This window comes from Dicentrarchus labrax, unplaced genomic scaffold (assembly GCF_905237075.1).
Source record: "Dicentrarchus labrax unplaced genomic scaffold, dlabrax2021, whole genome shotgun sequence".
Taxonomy (NCBI): Eukaryota; Metazoa; Chordata; class Actinopteri; family Moronidae; genus Dicentrarchus; species Dicentrarchus labrax.
Genome location: NW_026136720.1, coordinates 21,559,709 through 21,577,176, shown reverse-complemented (window position 1 = coordinate 21,577,176; position 17,468 = coordinate 21,559,709). Strand labels below are relative to the sequence as shown.

The 17,468-nt window shown below is 40.1% G+C and overlaps 1 protein-coding gene across 14 annotated transcripts in view; it reads right to left on the bottom strand.

The window, feature by feature from the left end:
• Positions 1-17,468, bottom strand: part of LOC127352916 (pleckstrin homology domain-containing family A member 7) — a 130,440-nt gene that overhangs the window by 7,862 nt on the left and 105,110 nt on the right. For 10 of the 14 annotated variants that reach the window (XM_051381778.1, XM_051381780.1, XM_051381785.1 and 7 more), the window contains 14 exons: positions 14,105-14,286; positions 11,245-11,799; positions 10,315-10,870; positions 9,094-9,177; positions 8,325-8,567; positions 6,451-6,504; positions 4,890-4,955; positions 3,601-3,681; positions 2,819-2,968; positions 1,847-1,948; positions 1,346-1,457; positions 859-989; positions 485-679; positions 266-362 (listed from right to left, as the gene is read on the bottom strand). In XM_051381778.1, the coding sequence (XP_051237738.1) occupies positions 266-362; positions 485-679; positions 859-989; positions 1,346-1,457; positions 1,847-1,948; positions 2,819-2,968; positions 3,601-3,681; positions 4,890-4,955; positions 6,451-6,504; positions 8,325-8,567; positions 9,094-9,177; positions 10,315-10,870; positions 11,245-11,799; positions 14,105-14,286 (2,608 nt within the window). The remainder of the gene's footprint in view (positions 1-265; positions 363-484; positions 680-858; positions 990-1,345; positions 1,458-1,846; positions 1,949-2,818; positions 2,969-3,600; positions 3,682-4,889; positions 4,956-6,450; positions 6,505-8,324; positions 8,568-9,093; positions 9,178-10,314; positions 10,871-11,244; positions 11,800-14,104; positions 14,287-17,468) is intronic. The other 4 variants (XM_051381781.1, XM_051381782.1, XM_051381789.1 and 1 more) reach the window with 4 other exon arrangements.

The window sequence follows — 17,468 nt, the reverse complement described above, 5'->3', positions numbered from 1 at the left end:
AAATATGTGTATTCCTGAACATAAATGCACATCTCATGCATAGTTTTAATTTAATTAAAGCTTGATTAACATATTTTTTTCCTCATATTTCTATCCTTTACAACAAAGTTTGCTTCTCTTTTTTATATACAAGTATTCAAGTATATACAAAAATGCAGTAAGATGGGATGATAACTGGTATGCATTTTATGCTGGTAAATCACAGTCCATAAAAAATTGGTCCAATGAAGGGATGTAAGTATTCTACATGTTACTGTTCAGATACCTTTGGTCTGGAAATACTGGTAGTCAATGTCAGACCCGGTGCTGTGGTGGATTATTCCTGGCAGCTCTGGCTCACTCAGGTATGATCGCAAGTCAGTCTGAAAGAAGAAAAAGTTGACTAAATTAGACATCAAATCACAAAAACTACCTTTACAAGGTTTTATTCCAAAAATACAGTAGTAGGGAGATGGATTTTCTGTGTTACTAATGGACAGCATACCTTACAGTCTCCATTGACGACATACTGCCCGCTCTCCCTGTCCCTCTTCCTCTCATCTGACTGGCGTTTGAGCCCACGCACAGACGTGTGCCGGATGACCGAGGCTTCTTTTGGGAGAGGTGGCACCACAGGGGGCGTCTCCTCGTAGTCGTAGAGGCGAGGCAGTGGTGGCCTGGGTGGGGCTGCATCCTCTGCCTGGACAGTAACCAGGCAGTAAAGGATTTAGTATTTTAGAAGTACCTTAAGTACTGCTGTATCGCTGATGACTGTAGGTGGCGGTAGAGCTCCTAAACACAATCCAGCAATAATTCCTGTAGCTTAAAAGGAAGTCAACTCCGCCATGCAGTATTTCAAAGCAGAAGGGAGACACTCACCCACTTTGGCATGGTGCTGTGAGGCAAAGTGTGGGAGAAGATGCTGGGGATGGAGCTGCGAGGAGGAGGCTGGACCTCTGTGCTATGAGAAGGCACTGCCGGGTCTGACACAGAAGGCACTAATTTCCTCTCTGGTGGGACGTGTGAGCACACAGAGACCAAGGTTTAACATTGAAATGTAAGCAGGTTTGAAATGGATTTACAGTCAGGAATGGGTGAAATTTCTGACCACATTTACACAATTGCCCTACAACACTGTTAAGTGATAATAATACAATATGTGGACAATATCAAATATCTCTAGTATCTCTAATAGCCTATATATTCAGTCTGTGTGTAACTGCTCTGGTAATTGAAAAAGGTGGAAAGAGTGTTTTTACAACGCATTCATTAACATTTTGTCAGAGGCTGCAGACAAATCAAAGGCAGATTTCTGTTTTAAGTGGCTTTTGCAAATAAAAACTGCTGTGTTGCAGTGGTTACCAACCTGGGTTCTGGACAGAGTCGATGGTGATCTTGTAGTTGACTTTGCTGGCACTCAACCCAGCCATCACGTCCTCAATCCTCCACAGCTCACGCTTCATCTCACTTTTCTCTTGCTACAGTTTGACACATGGATGCAAACACACATACACATTTGACTCTTCTGTAATTTGTACTGTTCAGTTGTAGTTTTGTTCAACTTGGTTTTCAATGTTACAGATTTGAACATTTATAAAGTGGGCATGTAAATAGTTTTAAATGACTGGGTTGTTCTATCAATGAACTCATGATAGAGAAAAAGATATTATTAGAAGAAAAGGATGTGGGAAATGTAAGATTTAAAACTGTCTGGAAAACTTGAGCACAGACAAAATATAGACAGTTCAAAAGCTGCAGATATTGTATAGAAATCCCAGCCTATAATAAAAGGTTGATGCTTTAACTGAGAAACCAAAGCTGGCCGTTTTGAGGTGAAACTGCTCTGAGCTGCAGTACCAGGTCTCACCTGAGGGGTGGCGCTGTGGTTCATGTGTGTCTGCAGTGCCGCCCTCAACTGCTCCACTGATCTCTCCAGACTGCTGTACTCCTCCCAGGCATGTGCCATCTCCTGCATTACACAAACACAAAAAGTTTTAGGTTACATATAGAGTGGAGTCCACAGTGCAAGGTACCTATATAGAAACCAATACCCAAACACACTTTCTCAGAGACACATACTGCACCTGCAGGCTGAAACCATTGACCATCTAGTTTTTTTAATTGTTCATACACCTATTAATTATGGCTATCCTTAAAAATGGATCACATAACTCCCTTATGGATAACTTGGATGCAAACATTTCAGATAGTGTTAATCTTGTCATTATTTGGGGTAAATAACATTCACAGTTGTAAATAGAAAGGCAGTACTTCCTCTTTCTTCGTGTGCATATGCAATTTTGCCAACTACTATAATTCACTGAAATCTATGGAAGAAATTAACAGAAAAGACGAAACGTTGTCTTATCTATATCTAAGTCCTTGCTTTTTTAATGTCTCTTACCTTGCTGTTTTGTGCATCTCGTCTGTTTATGTTTGTTTTTGCTATTTTTTCTTTTTCAGAATAAGTTTTCAGAATAATATTTTCTGCTATGTTCAAATGTGTTTGTGTTCATAACTTTATTATCTTCCTCATGTTCAATTAAAAAAGGTGACACATGCATATAAACACAAAGATGCCCTGAAACATGTACACATATATACACTTATTTAAGCAGTCTTGTATATACTAAGTGCATACATTTGCCATTGTGTGATGTATACATTGCATACATACGTAGATTTTAGAAAAATATCCTTTCCTATGCTATCCAACCATATTTCTCCTAACTATATATACAGTATATTTTCTGTCTCTTACACACACACACACACACACACACACACACACACACACACACACACACACACACACACACACACACACACACACACACACCGTGGAGAGGCGTGATATTTGTGCCCTGATGGTGACCAGATCTTCCTGCAGCAGCCTCTGCTGGTAGGCGATCTTGTGGGCGTGGGTCGGCTGCTCCTGGTACTGCTCCATCTGCTGGTGGGACAGATCCAGTACACTCTCCAGCTTGTCCTGAGGGGGTGAGCAGGAGGTCAAGCAAAAACTAAGACCTGCTTCCTTTATAGAATTGTGTTCTAAAAATGTGCACTGAACATTGTTCAGTAGATAACACTCCTACTCCAAAAAATCCTCCAGAGGGCAGCATGTCTCTACAGTCAATCATGAGCCGGCATGAGATCTCATTTAACCTCCTCTTACTTACCATCTGAGCTGTATGTAATCAGGCTTTCATTCAAGACCTTATAGTGTATACAGTATTGTAATTCTACTCTTTATGTGTTCAGCATCCCTTCAAGAACATGGAACTAGTGCCCTAAGTTTGGGTTCTATGTGTTTTGGACAGACAGGAAATCGAGAGTCAGAGAGATCAATAACCCCACCTCTCCTTCAATAGAATTTCCTCTGTGACCGTGAATGTTGAAACTAGAAATGAAATCTGATATGTACTGCTCTGTGTCCTCTCTTTGATAGCTGAATCACTGTCTGTTATCAAACTCCACTGCTGCTCAGTTCATAGCTGCAGAGTCAACTTTGTCCTTGGATGTAGCACAATTATTGCAGTATTTCTTTTAACTACCATTGTTCCGGTTGACTCATCAGACTGACTGAAGCCCGTAGAGCTACATAACTAACAGAGCGTGTACCTTGTCCTCCTTCAGGGAGCTGATCCTGGCCTCCAGATCCTTGAGGATCTTGTCCTGCTCACACAGCCGACTTAACTTCACCTGCAGGGGGAGACACAGAGCTGAGTGGGCAGGGAGAGAGAGATGGGGCATTGTAGGAATAGACACTCTCACAGATAAAGCACTTCTCTAGTGTTCACCAAAGCGTGTCTGTGTGTTGACCTCTGGTAATTAAGTGGCCCATTTACTTAATTACAACTTCCCCTTGTTTTTGCAGCTGTAGGTAAATTAGTACAGTGAACAAAAAAACATGTGTTTCTGAGTGTGTATAGTGATGTGTTTATGTGCATGTATACATATCTCTTTTTAAATGTCTGAGTACATGCATGCAGTTTGGTAACACTTAATATTCACAGTCCCGTAGCTCCTGTGGTCTCGATCAGATGTAATTACTGTGAATGAGCCCATTACACAAAGTGGGTGCGACCCACCTGACACTTTTAATTACAGTGTCAGGGAGACTTTGAGCCTTGTTAATTAATCCCAGATTAAACTCTGCAAACTTCAAGGCAAAGGGTGGATCACTTTATCATCCTGCGGTAAAACAACAACATAACATTTATGTAATAAGGTTGTGGTTGAACCGCTGCATGTGAACAAAGTGCTTATTCATATACATTTTTACACTCCACACTAGTTTCTATATTCCATTAAATAAATTATTAATCCTGTTGTTGTCTCTACGGTGATGTTGTTGGATCTAATCAAATATTCATCACAGACAACGTGTTCATAAATTGTTTAAACAGTTGTGTATGAAGCTTATACTGAGAAATACTTTAATAGGAGGTATAAACCTGTTTGAAAAACCGCAGGGGATTGTTTGGATTGTCAAACTGAAAGCATTTACGTATTAAAACTCTACATTCTGTTTGACCCCTGAAGCAAAGAATAATAGTGTATCACGTCCTCCCACACTTTTTCCACAAATTTTATATTTTGCCTTCATTACCCTCACTTTTCCCCAAATTGCTACCATAAACAAATATTTAATGTACCATTGTCTAGAGTGGAACAAAACAGAGCAAGACAAACTGAAGAAGGTTGAACAATCCATATATTTGCTTAAACTGAATGTGAATATGTATGTATGTACATCAACCTACATACAGTAATAGAAAATAATTTGATACATTTGAGTTTTTCATGCAGTAAGTGCAATATATGAAGAGAAACTACAAAAAAACATTAACATCTGGTCTGTATTTAATGCAGCCAACATTTTAGGAAGCCATTAAGCTTATACTTACATCCACATCACTTTCTGCAACCTTGACAGGTTTCCCTGACTCCTTCAGTGTCTGACTTCCAACTACCTAGAAATTGCAAAATAAACATTTCCAAATGTTAGTTGTACAGCAAAATGAAGTGTCTGAACCATGGTATAACAGTGCTGAAAGAAAGTAGATACAGGACACAGAGACCAACTACAAACTACAGTATTAAAAGGCTGAGACAGACTATCTGTGACACATTATCTTCGCTTTGTATACATGACAATATGAGTGAGTTTTGGCACACAAAATCAGCTCTTGCCACGAAGAACACAATGGCTATGGACACTTTGAAGCCCTGCACAAATGGACTTATCCATAAAACCTCTGTACATGATGTCCCAAAAACATACAGGAAAGTTGCAGTATTTATTTGTGAACAGGAAAATACTTGTTTTAGGAACACATCCTGGACTGCTTGAGTTCAGGTGCTCACTTTGAGTTGTACTGGGGTTAGTGACAGGGTTGTATTAGTGCTAAAATAACCTTCTGAAACACTCTTTTCTAGTTTGAAAAATATTAAACAGAGCATGTGAGCAAATTCAACTAAGAGAAAATCAACAAATTTCACTGACAACAGCTCTTTCTTGTTCTTGAAAAATTTAAGTTTAGGAGTATATGTGCTCCTTTTTGGAGAGATATGATACAGTAGAGTCCTGTGTTATTCTCTAGGAGGTGCAGCGTTTCAGAGATGATGGTAGAAGCAGCTGGCTTTTCAACCACCGGGCCACAGCCACAGCCACAACACATGCACTGCCGAGCCATCCCATGCCCACTTTTCAACAGCATCGTCAACATCACCACATGGGGGGGAGCGGACAGGTTCACGTGGAGATAAGACATTTGATGCCATTCAAGCCATGAATGCGGTGCTGTAAGCAATGGGATGGTCTTTCTAGAACAAAGACTCTCTACACATCTGAACACACACACACACTCACATACTATACACATGCATCCCTACTCCAAACCCTGTAGAAACATGCACAAGCATAAATGCCCACTCACAACTACACCATCACAGTCACACTACATACATTATATCTCTTTGTGGTGTACATTTACTGGATACAGAAACACACACACGCACACATACACATACAGCTTACGTTCATTAGAGGCCTGAGAGGCCCAGCAGTGCAGTGCAGTAGTAAACTGTGAACTGCGAGGATCAGGGGCTCTAGAGCTCTGATCTGGGAGTCAAAATAACAAAGACACAATGCCGCAGTCACAAAATGGCGGCTGCTTTCGTGAGATGCTTCTAAAACCACACAAGATTTCAAATTCTACTGCCGATATTTTGTCTCACACGGATTCCTAAACATCTTTATTCGTAGCTGTGAACCGCTGATTTCTCGGTTCAACAGTTCAACATGGGTTGAGTGTTACAAGTGACTGTCAATAGGAAACACCAAGTGTGTTAGTTTGAGCTATTTCAAATCAGAAAAGGCACAGCAGAAATCAAACACTAGCAGAAGTTAAGTTAAAATAACTAACAGGGATCAGGGGATAAACTCTGTCCATCTCCATATCTCACCTTTAGGTCCAGATACTCCAAGTCCTTCTTCAGCTGCATATAGGTATCATCAGCCTAGAAGGTGACAAACATGTGAGTGTCGATTATTGATTTGTGTCAACAGGAATTAATAATTCAACATCATCATCTGCATCTAAATAAGCTTCACTGGCAATACATCTAGTAGTGACATTTGTGTGTCGAGTATGAAGTAGGAACTGCTGCTGTGTCTGTGCCAACATGCATCACAACCAACACACACACACACACACACACACACACACACACATAACAGTAAAAACAAATTCCTTTATCTTCTCAGAGAGGCTGAGGTGCTCCTACTGCAACAAACAAAACATGAGCACAAACCAGATCCATTAGAAGAGGCACATCTTGAAACATTGCTGAATTCAGATTTAATTCAGTTCACTTCACTCAACAAAAAAACAGACGTCCAAAAAAGGAAGATTTACGAATCAGACCAAAGACCAAACTGACCGAACACATCCACAGCCAGCTGGTTAGCCAAAGCATGGGGATGGCTTTGTGGACACTGAAAAGTTAGCAGCACAACATGCTATGGACAGTATCACTAGAAGCACAATATGGAAACTGACCAGCCAAGAACAGCACATGGAAAAAGAGGCGGATGGTTCTATGATGGCAGCCAGGCCAGCGCTCACAGATTAACCATGCCCGATGTCACACCACTAGAGCACGGGAGCTGTTGGGTAGAGGTTGCCACTGATATACTGAGGCTTGGCGATTGATGCTGCTGGTGTTTTAACTTTTGTGTTTTGGTTTGTCTTCTATTTATTATTTTACATTTCAACATAGATTTACAGATTTTACAGAACAACTGGTGTGTCTAGATGTGGATGGAAAGGATGTCAGTATTAGTGAATATGACTGTCATGTTATGAAACATTTGTTTGATAAGTCTGCTTAATAGGAAGTATTACAGTGAATTTGTGTTTTTTTGTGCGTGATTAAAACATCTTTGTGGTGAAATGTTAATGAAAAATTATGAAAAATGAGACAATCACAGCAAAAACTAGTGGATTGAAAGAAATTTTAGAATTCCATACAGGGTGATTTAAAGGTTTAACAGGTATGTCAGATCAGCTCTGAATTTAAAGCTAACAATATCTTTTTATGTGGTATTTGGCAGTAAATATTGCTGTTTGTGTGCATGAATTTTGATGTGTTCTTAATTTGGGATCCCAATCATCCAGCGCCTTGGTTGACATGATAACATGCCACCACGACCCGACCCTGGATAAGCTGATGATAATGGATGGATGGATCATCCAGCACTCACAGAGACCAAGTGCTGGATGATTGGGGTAGTACAAACAAGTCGCATACAGAATATTTTCAAATATCTTCTGTAATTGACAGCCTGACCTGGTGACAGCACTAAAGGGAGTGACAGGAGGTTATTGAGATTACCAAAGCTCTGAGGACTAAGATTACTCACATCAAATGTAATGAAAATCCAGAAATTGCTTGTTTAGAAAATCTTGTCAAAAATCTAACTGTTGGACAAATGATAACTTTGAGGGTATGCTAAAAATGATTAGAGTCCATCATCTGGGAACAAGGAAGGTCTTTCCATATAAGGCTTGCTGAGATATTTCACTCTGGACACTGAAGTGTTGGACAAACAGATTAACAGACAGACAAACTGACCAACTGTGCCGTCTAAACGAATAATTGACAAAAATACTGTCAATAAGAAAATGTTGAAAAGTCATAGTACAAATTATTCTACTTGTGAAATAAACATAAAGAAAACAACTAATGATAGAAATGCAATATGTCTAGTGGCAACCTCTACCAGCCCATGGTAAAATGAGGGGTGGGCAGGCAGGCATGCCACGGGGAACCCCCACCTGGGTGTTGAAAGGGCTCATGGGAGCTGAGAGTCCCATATGTCCGAGGTGGGACACAGGAGAAGGGACGGAGCTGAGCAGGGGGCTGTTGCTAGTGGTAGTAGTAGTGAGAAGTTGGTTGTGGTGGTAGGGCTCTTTGGGACCGTTGAGCCTCTGGAGCTGGGCTAACGTGTGCTGACGTGCGGAGGCCATCTTGGCCTGATGCCGGCGCAGCTGAATGAGGAACAGGGTGAGCTCCTCGGGCTGTCAGGTACCACAGGACATTAAATCTGGCATCAAAACTGACCACACCAAACTTCAGTGAATTCTATTGTTTTAAAAAAGGAAACCTTGCATTCACAGCGCTAGGAGCCAGTTTTTTGGGGAAACAAATTCAACTTGCAGAACCACCTAAATTCAGGAGGATTAATGGTGTTGAAACAAAGGCAGGACTCAGAGCAACACACTGTACATGATAAGCAATGTCTCCCTAATGTTCAGCTACAGCCAACTGGCTCGTGCCGACTAGAGGCTAATCAAGATTTGATAAATATCTATTAACATTTTGTTGTAGTGGAGAATGAATAGTCTTCTGGTGACTGATTAATTGAGTGTCTGGCAGTGTGAACACATTAGAAGAGATATTACTGGACTCTGTAAGCAGACCACGAGACAGAATTACACATCACTTCCAATACAGCCCTCTTAAGCCTTCAAATGTTCAAAAATAGAATAATTAAATATATGCTTAACATATATTATATGTTATGCTTTTATTTGTAAGACATACCGTTTTGCCATGAAGGCTGGGTGCACTGACTGTGTGTGTGATGTAACCAGATGGAGGCATTGACCGTCTCTCAATAGTAGCAGCCTGACAACACATAGAGAACACATTATATATATAAAAAATAAAAATCTAATTGCAGACTCTGTGTATTAAATCATTCACAGAATAAAGACGATCCAACCACACACAAAAATCAGAATAATGAACAATCTGCTATCTCAACATAACATTTTCATATCACCAAACGCTATAATTCTTGTTTTAGACGCTACATGACATCGATAACAAAATACTGTATTGTTTGTTATCTCTGGGCAAAATTAGGTTGCTGGTAGATGTTGGGGAGTGAATGTTAATTTGCATATTTTTGCTTTTTCTATCAATTTCAGAACTGTGATATGTAAATATTAATGTAGTGACTAATTTTTCTAAGTTTGCATAACCGTGACATATGTATATATATATATATATACACATATGTGTGTGTTTGTGTGTGTGAATACACATGTATAAATTATTCAATATAGTATCTCTACAGTTAACAGTTTCTTTTTGACTGATACAGTTGAGGTAATGTAACAGACTGAATGCCTTAAGGATATGTCTGCCATTATACCCCAAGGCACTAAAACAATTATTCTGTTCAGTGGAGCATAGTTCCAACATCCGCCCCGCACTGTCAGAATGAGTGACATTGTTCTGGATGACAAACTATTCTATTTCATATTTTGCACTTGACAGTGGAAACAAAAAACATTAATGGTCTTAATCTTTGGGAGAACACAAACAATAGGGAATCAGTGTGATAAAAATCAATGCAAAAGAATGCAGTGACAACAGGAAATAATCTGTTGTCAACCACATGACATTCAATCTAATGTGTCTTACCAATAATATCTATACAAGCTACCATTACAGTACCTATCCTTCATACATCACAGCCTCTCGTCTGTGACTTTTTCTTTTTTGTTATTTAGTATTACTTTGTTAAATATTATGGGGACACTTGAATATTTATCAGTTGATTCGGTGCTGTGGAGCTACTGTCAGAATTTGGGTCGACTGCTCTGATCTTAGTGTGAACTAAATGCCTACAATATAAATATAATGCAGCATTTTGTATGGAATCCTCTCTGTGCACAGTAAATACAATATAATACAAACTCTCTTGATTTTAAATTTGAGTTTTTTGTTGTTCTGCGTCTGCCAGACGATATTTACCTTGAGCAGCTGAGATTTGGTCCTACGCGGGGAAACAGAGAAGGGGATGTCCACCACTGAACTATCTCCCACAGGCCTTACTGTCACCCGTTCAGCTGGCGTGTGTGGCCTCCTTGTGGGCGACAAGGTTCTGCTGGTGCCGGGTGGAGGCCCCGGTGGTGGGATGTCTGCAGATGAAGGTGGTACTGACACACAGCGGGGCGGCCCTTCGGACCTGGGTGCTGAGGAGGAGGGAGGCACAGTGGATGGGGGGCGGGGGCCAAATGGGTACTCTGGGGCCGGAGTGTAGAGTGGAGCTGTGGGGCTGCCGTGACGGAACTGGTGGCGCTGCTGCCACTCGTACAGCTGCCAGACGGTGTTGGACCCTTGGCCACCCTGCTCAGGGGTGAGGCGGAAGTGGCTTAGGCGGTCCTGGGCGTACTTGTACTCGCCAAGTCGGGCAGGCGTGGGGCTCTGGCGAGGAGTCTTTGGCAAGGTCTGGTATGCGTCCATGGAGGTGAACTTGTGCTGGGTTGGTGGTGTGCGACGAGGGAGAGTATTCTCTCTGGATGGGGGGCTGTAAGTAGGAACAGCAGGACAAAAATTATGTTTTTTCACAGCCAATAGACAGAATATCTAAAATCTTTAGCTGAGCTTAACTTAGCTGTAAATTGCTTTCAGTGCACTAGCAAATCATTTGTGAAATTTTGTTAAAATCAATCAATATTTTCCAATTTGAGTCGAGTTGAGGAATAAAATTTTGCACAGTGCAGACCTGATATGTTCATGACAGGTTGGTATGTTCATATCATGTTCAATCTGAAAGCAAAGGTCACTGGAGGGAACTCTATACTGTACTTATACAGTACATTGTATATAATATTTATATACAATAAAACAATAAATAATCATTTGTATTTTCACAAAATAAGATCTATGACAGTGACCTACCCTTTGTGCTCAGCCTTCTGCACTTGGACCCACTGCTCCACTTGCTCCAGAGTGCTCTTCCTCTGCCCATGTTTGTGTGTGTCAGCAGGGGCCACCACTGGGGCCCTCTGGTACGTCCCTGCAGCGATCCCATTGGGCTCCAGGATGGGACTGGGCGTGGAAACAAGGCCGTTCCTCGTGCAAATGCTGGAGGGCAGTGTTGAGGCGGCTCGTGAAGGTGCCCGGGATGGAACCCTGGACACGGGCGCTGAGGCCGACACGTTGTCTGACTGTGGGAGGGCAGAGGGTGCAGGGTTGGAGGGGAGGGAAGTGTGTGTGTCCATTTCCAGGGCTGTACTTCCTATGGCGTGCTCCAACATGGTCGTGGCAGGAGATTCTTTGTGGAAGCTGCAGCGTTCGTCTGCCTCGCGGTGTATGGGCTCCAGGAGAACCTCGTGGACGATGGGTCTCGTGGTCTCAGAGTCTGGGGTCTTGGTCTTATGGTGGTTTACATGGTTCATCTGCGGGACAGCATTCTGCTGCAAAATACTGAACTTCTCTAACTTGTCAGATGGTCTGCGGAGAGTGGAGATGACATAAAAAGCCCGGATAAATGTTGGCCGCAAACTGAACACAACAACATTCATTCTGATTTGAAAAGGACATCTTCCCCTTAAACTTATCATGCACACACACAATCTACAAACAGAAAGATTAACTGGAATCTTTTTAATTTGAACTGTGATGGATGTAATGGACATTCATAGGACTAACAGATTAATTTCCTCCTAAAGTCTTTGTGTTTGATCCATAATTATGACCATTATTTGATTTGATTGCTTTGAATTTATTTTGATCATTAATTGGTTTTAGAACAGAAAGATTGAATTGATGTAGTGTGTTTTCTTTTTGTCCTGCTGTGTGTTTTTGTAGCGAGGTTATCCGGGCTGTTCCTTCAACTTGCTCATGTCAATATTTTTCAATTGACAGGTTTAGGATTATGATTATTCTCCTGTTTAGCACACAACTCTTACTTTGAATGTTTGGATAAAACTACGCCATAAATGAACTAGTAATGAACTAGAGCAGTTATCCTGACTTTTTTTTAAAAACTTCTCAATGGATTTCAGTGTCTTTCACTCAATATGCACCGATTCTGTTTCATTTGATCCCTCCCCTGATATCCCATGGACACTGTGTTCTATCATTTCAGGAGTCTTTGTTCCGTGCTGAACTGAATTAGAACTAGATGAATGTCACATAAAAGAGAAACTTTTAGCTTCAACCCAAACTTTAATGACGGGGCTAAACCACACCTACACCACACAGACCATTTTAAACCAGGGTAGATGACAAGCAAAGCCTTGTAACCACAACCAGAATTTAAACTCATGAATGAAATCCCGTGTGAGAAGAAGCTAGAGAAATAGTCAGATCTCTGAAATTCAATGAACCGTACAAGTTTACTTTTACATGAGTAAAACAGCCTCAGGTGCCGGCAAACTCCCTCCCAGCAGTTGGTATCTGAATATATTTAATACACTTTAGCACTATGATGACAGGTATTATCCCATTAGATTGTGTTAAATGGGGCATAGAAGGCATTATATTTTATATTAAAAGTAGCTTTGCTAGCAATGTATCTAGCAAAGTAACCAAACTCTTTCAAAAGAAGTGCAACATTCCAGCAAATAGTAATGCTACTGTCATAGTTTCTTCAAATAAGAAAATGTTAAAACAAGGGGAGAAAAATAGGTTTAAAAAATGCCCAAGTGGAAGCTGTCTTCAGCTACATTTCTCTTCTGTCACTCATTAACAGCTAGTGTAGTCTTGTGGGTTTTCCCCGACCAAAAACAAAAAATAAAAAAGGAGTGTAAGCTCGTGTGTCTGAGGCTGCCACTGAATGATGGGACGTATTTGATCTGTGCCACCTCCCCCCGTCAATACATGAATAATACATGAGGGAGCGGCTGCTTGTTCAAAAACAGATTTTCACAACACCCGAATGTACTCTTTGAAAGCAGGCAAATATGTCCAAAAAACACCATGCTCATATGCTATAGCTTCAGGACTGATGGATCTGTTACAGCTGTAAAGCAGAGTGGGAATCAGTGCCATTTACAGTGACAAAAGAGACAAACAAATGACAATACTTTCTAGGCAGTATGTGTGTATAGGATATAACAGCTATGGCGCCTACTTTAAAGTATTGACTTCAGTATTTAAAGTATCTTTTTTTATGGACTGTGCTTGCAAGTATTCATAAGTTCATACACAATAAAAACTGTGTTTAATTACAGATAAATATATATATATATATATATATATATATATATATATATATAAATAAATCAAGCAAGCCAAGCCAACAAACAAATAAAATGTCCCAAGAAGAGCAAGAATATAAAAAAATTAACATTTTACAACAGTAAAAAGGTCCATGAACTAGCTGTTGAATCAATAAAGTTTAAGTATCAAAGTATGTTTACAGAATATGTGTATGTTTCTGTTGGCCTATATGTGTGTTAAGTACACTAATGATTCTTAGTGTAATCCCAATTAGGGATGGGACATTAATCAACTTTACATCTCAATAAAAATACAATAGATGAATGAAGCTTTTGCTTTAAGCAAAATACTGACAAGAAACACAAGGGGGAGCTCATGGCGTAAGGTGGAGACGTGAATGTTTTGTCAGAAGAAAAAGAAAACGTAATGATCTGGAACTTATCTCGAGCCTTTTTATTAAATAGGTCAGTGTTCTGTATGAGTACATTGCTGGTATTCTACAGCTGCCTGGTTGGGTCAATGAATGCTTGTAAGGTGTGTGTTTAGTTGGTTCAACAAGATGTACTGTGTGTATATGTGTCTGTTACCGTACCTGATGAGAGTGTCAGAGCGATTGTGCATCAGTGTGGCATGGTTCATGGCCCTCAGCCAGGTGTTCATGTCCTCCTGGGTGTCAGCGCTGAAGTAATACGTCCGCATCCCACTGTGCTCCGCCTGCGAGCCAATCACAGAGCTCTGCTTGTAAATGTACGAGCGCATACCAGTGTGGCTAGCCTATAGGAAGAGAGAGGAGGCTTGGTCAGTGGCGTGGTCAGAGAAACAGAAATCAGCTGAGAGACGGTGCGTTACATGAGCTTCAGCTTTGGTCAGAGAGACGGGGAGATATCATGCTGTCCAACAATAGAAACAACATCAAGCATTGACCAATACAGAGAGAGCCAATGAAGGAAACCACACAATAGAAATACAAAGACAAAAATGCCAGCCAGTTAGGACCAACAAAGCCACAAGTTTTGACCAATGAGAGGAAAGATTCTTCAGTACAATGGAGAATAGAAAATGGGAATGTCAGACAAAAGAACCCCAAAGTCTCCTCACAAACTTGTTTTTTCCTGCTATTACAGCTTACAAACCTACTCAGATAAAACAAAAGAGCAAATGACAGTTTACAAATGTAAAGAGTATAATAGCTTTTCATTTATGTTGTTATGTAGTTATGCTGTACTTTCTACAGTATATCTTGCAAAATAAGGAAGTAACATCAATCACAGTGGTCTGGCATGGAAAAGTAGTTCTGCAAAAAGGCAGCGTGAAATGCAAACCTGATTAGATTCCACACCCTGACAAGGTAATTGTACTCTGTGATTTAAGTGCTGAGCTCATGACATGCATATTCAAACTTAAGATGGATATTTCTTTGTATACGCAGTAAAAAGACTATTATTCAGGTGATCTAATACGTTGTTGTCAGTGTGTGACAGTCAAGAGCACATCTGCACCATTTCCTCAAAGGATTTAAAGATGCAATGCATCAAAAGAATTGTACTGTACTGTACTGAACAGAAAATATAATTTGTGATGTTGCAGAACCATTTCAAGCAGAGCCAACTCACATCTAGTCTTACTGACCGATGTTTAACCGCATATTATCAGTTTTACTCTTTGAAACCAATCTGTGTTCAGTGCAACAGTTATTTTGTGCTTTTAAGATATACTAATCGGTTTATCTGCGTTAACGATGGATAAAATGATTGTTTATGTTTAAAGTAAAAAGGGCTGTCAGTGACAAACCCACAAAGAATTATCACATGAAACTTTTAAAGCTGGTGAACAAAGTGGAGCATTTATCAGCTTAAAAGACAGATATTAGAGGCAACCTTAATAGAGCTAAAATGAAAGTAAATATGACTTATATTGGCGACCAGAAACCGTTCTTTAAATGAATGTTTATGTTGCTCCTGTAAAAATAAGCAAGTGTTTGCTTGTTCCGCTGCTCCCAAGTGGCCCAAAAAAAATCAATTAATATATCTGAACTGATTTTTTTTTAGTACCTAAACAACAATTTCCTTCATCTCCCAGAGTGCATTTTACTGCATCCCAAAGAACATGATGAGAAGTAGTTGTATTCAAAAGGTCATTCTGTTCGAGTAGTTGGACAGAGCAGTAATACTAGCGATTGCACAGTAACTGCAGGGAAGAAGAAGAGTATTTTCCAGCCTAAGGAAAATGAGTTTCTCTCTCAAAAATCAACTTGTTTCTGGCTGCACTGCATTTGGTCTACTGAGACTACCATCAGTAGAGAAGTTGGTATCTCTGCTTCACCTACTATGGATATTTCTGCCTAAAAGTTTGTTGAACTATGCGTGTCCAGAGAGAATCCTTGAGAGGGTAACACCAAGATGTTGTCTGTTTGATAATTCATATAGTCAGAAAATGTTCCTGCTACTGAACTTGTTTTCAGCTATGCTGAAAATATCTCAACATGATGTCAGTGATATTATAATTGGCTAGCTATCCACAGGGATAAGCTAACACGCCATCAAAACAACAGAACTGAACAGGAAATTTAAGGAACACTACACTAACAGCTGTTTTTCAATTAATAGCATTTTAAGTGTTATGTATCCTTGATAAAGATGTCCTTGCTGTAAAAGTGGGGTTATTAGAGGCCTTTTAAAGTGAGTTGCACTCCATTGAGTACACCTCTATAAATGTCCTACTTTTCCCTTTTTCTGTGTTTGGGACTGGAAGACAAATGAGAGAACACACTCAACAACAGATGCATGCAAATGAAAAGCAATTAAACACTAAATCTTCCCTACCCTAATTCATTCACTGAATAATGAATGCAGGATAATAAGTGAGTGTTGTGGTGGGATTCCACTATGGCTACAACGCGATCACTTCGCTGATTTGGTTTATATACTAATAAAATGAGTGTGACTACTCAGCAATTCAGCTTTTTGTCTGCAGCTTGATGACAATCAGAAACACACAAAACACCACACCCACTTGTGCAGTTCAATGTAATCAACAATTCATGAATAATACAAAGATTGTCCTCCCTGCTGTTCTATCCGTTACTATAAACTAAATAAACCCCAACACACAGATGCAGACATGTACACTAAAAACATAAATGCTCCCATTCCTACATCCCTCCCAGGTTCCCTAAGAGCTTAATATGTAACCTCCCTTTTGAAAGCACTGCTGTATGGCTTCTTAAAAAGTGGCTGCTGCTGTGCACTAATGCAATGACAAATATAATGAAAAATGAAAAATATGATTTCCTTACTCACTCTGCTTAAGTATCTACTTGACCCTGATCCTGGTATATATTTTAAGATCTGAGGGTTGATTGACCACTCACTTGATTCGTCCAAGTCCAGATAACATTGTGCACTAACCTAGTCTCACCAGAGAGGGTGATACTCCGGTGGATGAGTAGTGGGGATGAGTATGCATGATTGCACTTACAATATCTGAAGGTAAGCAGAGGCTAATAATTTCTTCCTCCAACTCAGAAACATTTCCAGAATTAGAGGCTTCCTTTTGCAAACACATTATTCTTATAAGCAGCCGTTCTAACCAGAACAAAAAGATCAAACCATATCCTCCATAATCTGCATTGGTTACCTGTTGCATTCAGAATACAATTTAAAATCTTCCTCTTGTTTTACAAAGCACATGCTGGTCTGGCTCCACAGTACATCTCAGACATGCTGTCACTTTATAACCCCAGAAGATCTCTCTAGTCACGGATACCACCAACAGTACACTGTAACTACTGTGAAAGCTGTATAGCTGTCGTACTGTAAAACAGAATATAACTGTGCTGGTTGAAGCAGGCCAAGAAATTCCAAATAAACCCTTATATGCGTAAACTATGTTGTGATATAATTTAAGCTGACCGCAGTACAGAACTAATTCAGATCTGTAGGATATTGCATAATGAT